The 9,413-nt window shown below is 59.4% G+C and overlaps 1 protein-coding gene across 1 annotated transcript; it reads right to left on the reverse strand.

Moving 5' to 3' along the window:
- On the reverse strand, nucleotides 1-8,561 carry SUN2 (Sad1 and UNC84 domain containing 2). The gene is made up of 18 exons (XM_027664913.1): nucleotides 8,434-8,561; nucleotides 7,924-8,082; nucleotides 7,177-7,349; nucleotides 6,910-7,044; nucleotides 6,627-6,722; nucleotides 6,341-6,434; nucleotides 6,090-6,160; nucleotides 5,706-5,830; nucleotides 5,112-5,333; nucleotides 4,952-5,029; nucleotides 4,826-4,869; nucleotides 3,572-3,737; nucleotides 3,259-3,486; nucleotides 2,141-2,225; nucleotides 1,933-2,048; nucleotides 1,580-1,747; nucleotides 1,071-1,163; nucleotides 1-955 (listed from the first exon to the last, which is right to left on the reverse strand). The coding sequence occupies exons 2-18, from the start codon at nucleotides 8,049-8,051 to the stop codon at nucleotides 842-844; spliced, it is 2,136 nt and encodes a 711-aa protein (XP_027520714.1). The 5' UTR covers nucleotides 8,052-8,082; nucleotides 8,434-8,561; the 3' UTR covers nucleotides 1-841.
- Between the last annotated feature and the right edge of the window lie 852 nt (nucleotides 8,562-9,413).

Here is a 9,413-nt window from a genome sequence, read left to right on the forward strand (position 1 = left end):
AAAAAAACCAACCAAAAAAACACCCAGAACAAACCCCGAAGGAGAAGCAGGCAACAGGAATTTTCAATAGAATCATCAAGCTTAACACTGGGGAGGCAGCCAGCCTGGGAGGCCAATAGCATCACCAAGACCCAGCACAGCCACTGGCAGCATGAGGGCTTGAGCAGACGGATGGCAGCACCAGGGCGGGCTCTGCCACCAACATGTGCCACATTTCTCTCCTCCTGCTGCCCCAAACCGTTAGCTCTTTGTTAATACTTCATTAATACTGTCTCATTTCCCCTCTGCCAGCCCAGCATCAGAGGGCTGGAGATCTTTAGCCAACCCAACGCCAAGGCAAGAGAAGTGACCCTGTGTGGAGGGGACTCCACTGTGTGGACCGGTGGCTCCCACCTACACCGGCAGAACCGGGCCAGGCACCACGGTCCCATAAACCATATCGCACCCAAGCCCGCATGAAGCACATCGCAAAATTACACACCCCTTTCCCAAGTCCTGGCAATGCTAGACACACCATCAGAAAGGAGCGGGGCAACAGGGACAAGGGGCAGCACAGACCCGATAAAAAGTTAGCTCAAAAAGTTAAAAAGTCCGATATGCACAGAAAACAAGCCAGGCTGCGCTAGGACCCGTATGGGATGCTCTTGTCTCACCACCTCAGTCCTTAGAAGAGTGAAAGCCTCACCCCTTAAACACCAGCTCTTCTCCTCCCCGCAGGGGAGCAGCTTCCTGGGGCAGCTGCTGGCGCATCCCGGGATTTCTACGTGCGAAGCGGTGAACCAGACGAATCCGCTCCTGCTGTCAGCCTGGCAGCATCCTCATCCTGCTCGGGAGCCGGGGGTCAGTGCGCCGGCTCCCCGTGCACGCGGAAGCGGTAGATGCAGGTGTATTCGGGGTGGCCCCAATTGCTCAGCACCCGCAGCTCCACCAGCTGGTACGTGCCTACAGAGTCACCCTTGGGGAGAAGGGGAAAGAAAAACGTGAGCCCTTGTGAGCTCTCTAAGGCTCAGAGACCCTGGAGACCCCATTTTCTTCTTGGGGTCAGGTGCTCCAAGGGCCATTTTGCTTACCTCCAAGTAAAATGTTTGGATGGGGTCGCCATCGTGGTTGTAGGTAAACTGTCCAAGGAGAAGGCCCTCCTCCTCTCCTTCTTCCTTTAAGCCCTATGGAGGGGCAGGGAGGCAGAAAGGGAGAACCAGGGGTCATCAGAGAGGGAGACCAGAGGTGATGAGCACACCCAGGGCAGAAGAGAGAGGGAGACTCAAGCGTGCTTGGCCTCCGCTCCTGCTCTTCAAGGCCAAAACAGACAAATGGGGACAGGGATCAGCGGGGAGGGATGGGGGAGGAAGACCAGAAGTTACACCTACTCAATCCCCTCTCCCCTTGTGTCACTCCAAACTCTTTCTGAAGCCCATGCTGCCCCTCTCCCCATCAGTACTGCTTCTTCCTCTTCTTCAGGGTAAGATGAACCCCCTTCAAAGCACCCCACAGCCAGGAATGGGCTTTGTCAGCCCTCCCTTCCTGCGCCCTCCCACCATGTCCCCCCACTCCTCCCTCAGGTAGGGGCAAGGATACTCACATAGACAGTGAAGTCCTTGGGGGCACTGGGTATGGTCCCCTGGGGTGAGAGGGCTTTTGGGATGTGCTCCAGTGTCACAGCTGTGGGACGGATGGTGCTGGAGAGGCGGATGACAGCAAAGCCCTGGGAGCCACGAAATGCCCAGCAGTTCCCAGGGTTGACGTCTGGCTATGAGCATGGAAGTGAGACACCAGCAATATTATCACCATCAGCACCTTTTTTCTTCCCCCGACATCAGCCCAGCTGCTGACTTGGAGCAACAGCAAGAGCCCAATAAAACCCACATGAGCAAGAGCCCAATAAAACCCAGCCAGTCCTCCCCCTCAGTGGGGTCTCACCCCAAGGGTGCCCACCTGCAGGATGACACGGGGGGACTGTGAGTGGTACCACAGGGGGATGCCGAACAAGCTCAGCAGTGCTGTCCGTGTCTCGTAGGTCTCCGAGCAGCGGGTGTTGATGACGCTGGCCCCTGGCACAGAGAAGGGATGGCAGCAGGTAAGCTGCATGCCAGCACCCTGTGGTCCTCTCCCCAGGACAGCTGGCTCATCCCCCACCACCTACCTGCAGACTCGAGGGCGTAGTCAACCATCCCCACACGGTCCTCACTGTAGCGCTTCAGGGCCTGGCCCACGATGAGATGCACTTGCTGCAGCAGGAGCAGAGGGCACAAGAGGGGTGAAGGGCCAGGACAGGCATCCTGCCCCCTATCCACCTCCACCCTGCAGAGGCAGAGAGGGCACAAAGACCTTCCCACACAACAGCTAGGGGACAGAACAGCCGGGGGATGAATCACCACGGCAAAAATGAGAGGACACGTATTTGGCTGGGAAGCCTTGCTAGAGGTTGCTAAAAATACCCCAGAGGAGAGGAGCTCTGAAATGAAGGGGCAGCACCCAGGCACGCTAGGCTTGCCCATCCCCAAAAGAGAGGCTGTGCCCAGGGGAGGGGAGTGGGTACCAGATACAACTTGACACACCACCCAGTCCTCCTCAGCATCATCTGCTGGTCCTTCCTGCCCTTTCCTGCAAGACTGATGGGAGCTTTCCCCATCCAGGAAAGGGGGAGCTGGCTGGAGAATCCTTCTGGAGCCAAACCCAGCCAAAGGAGCTGGGACACTGCAGCACCACTGCAGGTCTAAACTTTATAGAGTGCACAAAGCTTGCACAGACTGCAGGGACTGCTAATCCCAGCTTGATCCCTCCCTCCACTACCTCCACAGGGAATTGACAACTCTTTCCAAGGCAAGCAGACTCATTTTTTCCCCTTGGTGTCATTCTGCTGAAATGCTCTGCACCAAACAACTCAGCAGTGCTGTTAAGAATGAGGATAAGCAAGATGCTCCACCCATGGAATCCTTGCTGGCACCCGCCCTACCTTCTGGGTCACGGATGCACGAGCAGAAGCTTGGATTTTAAGACAGCAAGAACCTCACAGGTGTGCAAGTATCACCACCTGTGACCCCTTCCAGGGTAGAGTGCAGGTACAGACCAAGAAGGAGCTTCAGGGATGCTCTTGCCCCGTGGGTTGGGATCAATATCCCAACTGTAGGGGCTGTTCCAATGGCTCTGCCATCTGCCAGGCACACATGCAAGCCCCTCTGCACACACACAATGAGGCACAGTCCCCAGCCTCACACCTGAGGTCACCATCACGTCCCTGGGGCTCAGGCCAGCACTCACCTCCTCTGTCACCCCTGCAGTCCCCCCGTGCTGCAGGGCCACTCCACTACCAGTCTGAGCATCCTGGGCCGAGAGTCTCCGGTCCTCCGAGACTTTGGCAAGGATCCTGCGCTCCAGAGCCTGGAGCTCCGTTTGCAAGTCTTCCCGCTGGAGGATGAGGCCAGCAGCACCATCCTGCCGGGACTGTGACAGGAACTGACTGATCCACACTGGGAATTGTGCTTCCACCTGAAACGGTGGGGACAGACCTTAGTCCGGGAGCAGGAACCCTCGCTCTTCTCTCTGCCAAGCAGGGTGGGGACTGGGGACTCACATCAGCCCGCACTGTCTTCAGCTGCTCCAGCATCCCCTCCACATGCTTCCCCATCACCTCCTGGTCTGATTTGAGGCCCACCAGCTCCCTCCTTAGCGCTGCCACCTCCTGCTCCAGCTTGCCCACCTCCTGCTGGAAGGTCCCTCGTAGGCTCTCCTGTGCTGAGCTTTGTGGAGAGAAATGCAACAACACCTCGTGACAATAGCCCCAGCTCCCCTCTGCACACTGAGGGAAAAGGTTCATCCCACATTGCCTATGCTCAACCCCATCTCCAGACCCAAACCATTTTAAATTCCTGTGGCAGTGACATCTTCTACTCCATCCTGTGGGAAAGCATACACAGTTCACCCCTTGGCTGAAGGGCCGCATTCCTCACAGGGATGCAAAATGACAGCAGCACAGGCCATTTGCTGCAATCGCCCTTGTAGCCCTGGTGCTAGCCACAGAATCACAGAATGGGTCAGGTTGGAAGGGACCACAGAGGGTCACCTGGACCAACCTCCCTGCTTGAGCAGGGCCACCCTAGAGCACATTGCACAGGATTGTGTCCAAACAGTTCTTGAATGCCCAGAGAGGTTGTGGAGTTTCCCTTACTGGATGCAATCTGTTCCAGTGCATGGTCACTTGCACAGTAAAGAAGTTCTTCCTCATATTCAGGTGGAACTTCCTGTGCACCAGTCTCTGCCTGTCACCTCTTGTCCTATTGCTTGATACCACTGAGAAGAGCCTGGCTTCATCCTCCTGGCACCCTCCCTTCAGATACTGATGGGCATTGATGAGGTCCCCTCTCAGTTGTCTCTTCTCAAAGCTGAACAGTCCCCATTCCCTCAGCCCTTCCTTACAAAAAACAAGTTCCAGCCCCTTATTTATCTTTGTTGCTCTCTGCTGGACCCACTCTAGGAGCTCCATGCCACTTGTACTGAGGAGCCCAGAACTGGACTTGGCACTCTAGACGTGGCCCCACTGGGGCTGAATAGAGGGGCAGGATCACCTCTCTTGACCTTCTGGCAATGCTCTTACTAATGCACCCCAGGATACCACTGGCCTTCTCGGCCACAAGGGCCCCTGCCAGCTCATACCAACATACCCACATATCCATCCCTTCCTTCTCCCCAAGACAACACCTCTAAATCTCTCCTTTTGTCCCAAGCAAGCCAGACCTAGAAGCCCCTCCTAAGCCTCGCTGTGGGGAATTCACTCTGCTTCCTGCCTGCCCCTAACCAAGCAGTGGCTCTGCCCAACAGCCAGCGTTACCTCTGCCACTCCGAGTTCAGTTCCAGCAAGCGTGCCTCCATCTCCTGCCAGGGAAAGGGGAAGGGGTGAGACATGTGACACTGGTGGTGGTCCTGCCCAATTACCACCACATGCTCATTCCCTTACCTGAGAGGCTTGTGCCATCTTCCCCAGGCGCCCGTCTAAATCCCTCTGCACCTGGGCTCGGAAGGCATCCAGCTCACCCTGCAGGATGAGGAACAGGGTGGAATATCAGAGCCTGGCCCTGCACACCCCCATCTCCCCACGTGCTGCCTGCACCCCTCACCTGGAGGTGGTTGGTCATGTCGGTGCGGAGATGCTCCTTCAGCCCTGCATCCCGGCGGTTCACCAGCCCCTCCAGCAGCACCAGGATGTCCCCTGGGGGTGGCTCTTCTCCTGCTGTCACGGCTGCCGCCCCCCGACGCAGCTGCCACCGTGACAGCTCAGCCTCCAGTGCCTCAAAGCGCTTCTCCAGGGACTGGAAGCGAGCCAGGAGCCGGTGTCCTCCCTGCAGCAACCAAAACACGATGAGATGTAGCCCCCCCAGGAGGTGCCTGCTCCACAGCAGCCCTGTGGAAGAGGTCCATACCCCCCATTCCCCAGAGTCAGTTAACACCTTATTCATCTGCTGCTTTCCAGGAGACGGCAGAACTTGCTCCTTCTCCATCCCTGGGGCAGCCCAAAAGTGACATGGCCACAAGCTGGCGAAGCCATTTCCACCACAATCTGTCACAATCTGGGCAATTTCCACATCTGCCCCATTCTCCACCATTCTCCATCCCCTAGAAGCAATCCTTCAGCCACGGACCATATCATTCCAGCTCTCCCTGCAAGGCACTCATCCCACCTGGGCCACCACCATGTCTTTGCTGAAGCTTACCTGGTCCAGCATGGTCAGGTCCCCTGCTCCAGGCACATCAGAGGAGGAAAACTTCCCAGCTCCCCACCACGGGAAGGCAGGCAGGCTGAGTGTTGACAGCCCATATGGGTAGAAGTACCAAGCTCCTGGACATGCAAAGGGATAAGATGGTTAAAGCCACAGGCTGCTAATTGGCCACAGCCAGGGATAGGGTGGACATGCAGAGACTCAGCCATCAGCATCCCCTGGGATTACCAGGAGGTCCCAGCAGAGAGGAGCAGATGGACCATCTTACCAGGAGCCATGAGCACTGAGCTGGGAGCCATCCCATCCCCCAGGTATGGCAGTGGCATGCTCTGCACTTCCCCAGACCTCAGGGCAACACGTGGAGTCAGGCTGGCTTACCGTAGGCGGCAGCAGCGAGGAGCAGGAGGAGCAGGAGGAGCAGCAGGGACTTCTTCACACGTGGGTAGCGCCTGGAGCATAGAAAAGGAATAGGCACCTGTAGGACTACAGCCACCTTTCCACCACCTCTGGATGGGGGCCAAGGGAAAGCAAAGTCCAGATGGGCTTTGACATCAGACATGCCCCTGCTTCAGGGTCCTGCAGGTTTTCAACACACCTCTCCCCTCCTGGTGTCCCACCACCACACTCACCTGGAGAAAGGGACGCTGTCCAGGCGGGGAGCTGTGCCAGTGAGGCGGCGCCAGGCACCTACCAGCCCTGAGAACAGCCATGTCATGAACCGAACTGCCAGGAGGAAAAACAAGCCTCAGGAGCAGTCCTGATAGAGATGTCCCCTCCATCCCCCAGGGATGATCCTAGAAGGGGAAAAAACCCCTTCACCTGATCAGGGAACAGCACACACAGCACTTAGGGAGTAGAGACAATGACAGACAAGAATGCTGCTGCTGGAAACGCCCCTGCCAGCCCTCCACTCACCTGGGGAGGTGAACACCTGCCAGAGGAAGAAGCCCACCCGGGAGGCTGCAGTCCTCAGACCTGACCCAGAGCTACTTTGGCCTGAGTAAAAGTGACCTGGAAAGGAAGAAGCAAGTCACCAGCGGAGCCAGCATCCCAGGGCACTGCCCAGGGCAAAGGTTTTGTACTGGAGGTGGCATGCAGGGGGGACTGGCAGCACCCTGGGTATGGCCAGGCCCTGGGCCAGTCCTCCAGGAATGTCTCCCTGCATCCCTGCCACTACAAAGAGGCTGGTGATGCCTACCAGCATAGTCATCTTCTGAGGAGTACCCAGATGAAGAGGCATAGGTATCGTACGTCTTGCTCTCCAGCAGCCCGTTGATCTTACTGGACTCTGTGTCCCCTGTGCCTCTTCTCCGCCTGGTAGAGAGCTCCCCACCTGCTCCCAAAACACAGAGTCCCGCTGAGAAACCACCCACCACCACTTCCACAGGGGGCAACCCAGTCAGCCACCCTGGGGGGCTGCCCCAACACCTCCCCCCACGTGCTGTAGGAGGGTGGGAGGGCTCACCCCAGTACGTGCCACTGTCCAGGTCATCATCCAGCATGGAGCTGCCCAGGGCAGCAAGGCCCCGACTGCCCCCCAGGTAGGACTCGCTCATCATGGACTCGCTGTAGTAGGAGGTCTGGGTGCTGGGGGCAGGAGAGAGGCGCTTTGTGCTGCTCGATTTCCTCCTGATCGTCCTGCCGGAGGCGAGAACAGGCTCATTAGACATGTGTGGTTACTGCGTGGGGGATCGCAGTGCACCCACGGGGAGAAATGGGGAATTCACCCCAATCCCTCGACCGGCATCACTTCCCCTCTGCACCAGACAGCAGCAGGTCTCGGAGGGTGCAACCTCTGCTTTGCAAAAGGTTCCCGCCCGTCCACGGGCATCGCTTCCGCTCGCACCGCTGCGGTTTTCCGGCCGGCACTAACAGCGCACCTCCCTCCCTCCCTCTCTCTGCCTCCCGCCATCCAGTCGGAGGCAGCTGCAGCTGGGAGGAGGCACCCAGCCACCCACGGCAGCTCCCGTGTCAGGGCAAAGGTGCCCAGACAGGGAGAACGGGGCTTTCGCTGGAGCAGGGGCACAGCCAGTGCCAAGGCGGCCGGCGGCCATGCCGGAATGTGCCGGGCTCCCCGTCACGCTCCCTCCTGCGAGCCATCCCGACACCCCACCCGGGAGGATACCCGATCCCTGGTGTCCCTGGGATGGAGTGCCCAGCCCCAGCCAGGTTTGGGAGGGGGCGCCCTCCCGCACCCCTGCACCCCACTAACCTGCCGGCGGTCTCCTTGAAGGGGAGCTGTGTCCCACCCAGCAGAGAGGTGCCGCTGCTGCTGGTCGTGGCATCGTCGTCCCCGGGGTAATAGCGGGTGGTCACAAGGCGCTGACTGCGGCGGGACATGGCGCCTGCACGGGGGGAGGGCACGGCTCACCTGGGGGCGGGCGGGGATGTCGGAAAAGAGAGGGAATTATCAGTAGGAGGGACCCACCGGCGGGGACCCCACCCCTGTGACAGCGGGTCCCGCACACACCGAAGCCCCTCCCGAGCTGGTGCCCCGGGATGGAGCCACCTCCCCTTATAGGGCGATAAAACTCTTCCTCTCCTCTCCCCTCCCACTCACGCGAGGTCCCACCCGCGCGTGGAGCCGCTGCCCCGCCGGTCCCTCCGAACACTCCCGGCCCGACTCATCACCTTCCCCCGAGCCCCGGGCCGAGCCCCGGGCCGAGCCGGCCCTCCCGCAACCTCCCCCCGCTCCTCCCGGCCCCGCTCCACGCAAACCCACCGGCGAGTCAAGCGCAGCGGGGAAGGAGCCCCCGCCGTCCCTCCCGGCTGATCCTAGCTGATCCCAGCCGCTCTCGCCGCCGCCGCCGCTGCCGCTCCCTTTTGTTTTGCGGGGGCAGGCGGCACCCGCCTCCCCGCCCTCCTCCCGGGCCCCCCCCCGCCGCCGCCCCGCCCCGCCCGCCGCCGAGGAGGGGGGGGCAGCCACCGGCCCCCCCCGGCCTCTGGGGAGCGCTTCGATGTCCCCTTCTTTGTCATCATCGTTATTATTTATTATTATTATCGCTGTTGGCATATTATTTTTATTTTACTTTATTTTATTTTAACCGTTTGGGGGGGCCGATGGCGAGGGCCCATCCCCACCCCCTGGTGTTCACCAGGACCTTGTCACCGAGCACCTCAGCCCTTGGGTTCCCCCTCGCCAAGTCCACCATAGGCAGTAGTGAGACCACACTGCCAGACAAGGGTGTAGGTGATGCCAGCCCAAAATGGGAGCTCCCAGATCTAGGGCTGCACTCCAGCCCCGTTTGGGTTTTGCTGGGGTGGCTGGGTTGCCAGTCCCAGTGGGGTGGGAAATACCCACACCCTTTACACCACCTGGCATGAGGACACAGCCAAACCTATCCCTGCGGCGTGGGCAGCCCTGCTCAACGCCCATGTGCCCCACCACCTCAACCGGGCAGGCGTGTTCTGCTGTTCCCCAGACCCGTGGCCTCAGACAGCCCGCTACCATGGCTCTCCTGCACGGGTGGCTGGGCCGGCTTGGCAGGAGGGTGTGAGCCAAACCAGGCTGCTCCCACGGGACCTTGAACCTCGGCAGCACAGCTGGGACCTTGTGCAAACTCACCAGGCTGAAGAAACAGCTGCCCTCCCACGCCCCGTGTTTTAAATCCCACGGTACCTCAGAAAAAGATTTGCTGGGGAGGGCTCTGTCAGTGGGGGGAACCAGCTGCCTGTGTCTGGACACTGTTGTTAGGCCATGTC

The sequence above is a fragment of the Corapipo altera genome, unplaced genomic scaffold, assembly GCF_003945725.1.
Source record: "Corapipo altera isolate COAL_440 unplaced genomic scaffold, ASM394572v1 1, whole genome shotgun sequence".
NCBI classification, from domain to species: Eukaryota; Metazoa; Chordata; class Aves; order Passeriformes; family Pipridae; genus Corapipo; species Corapipo altera.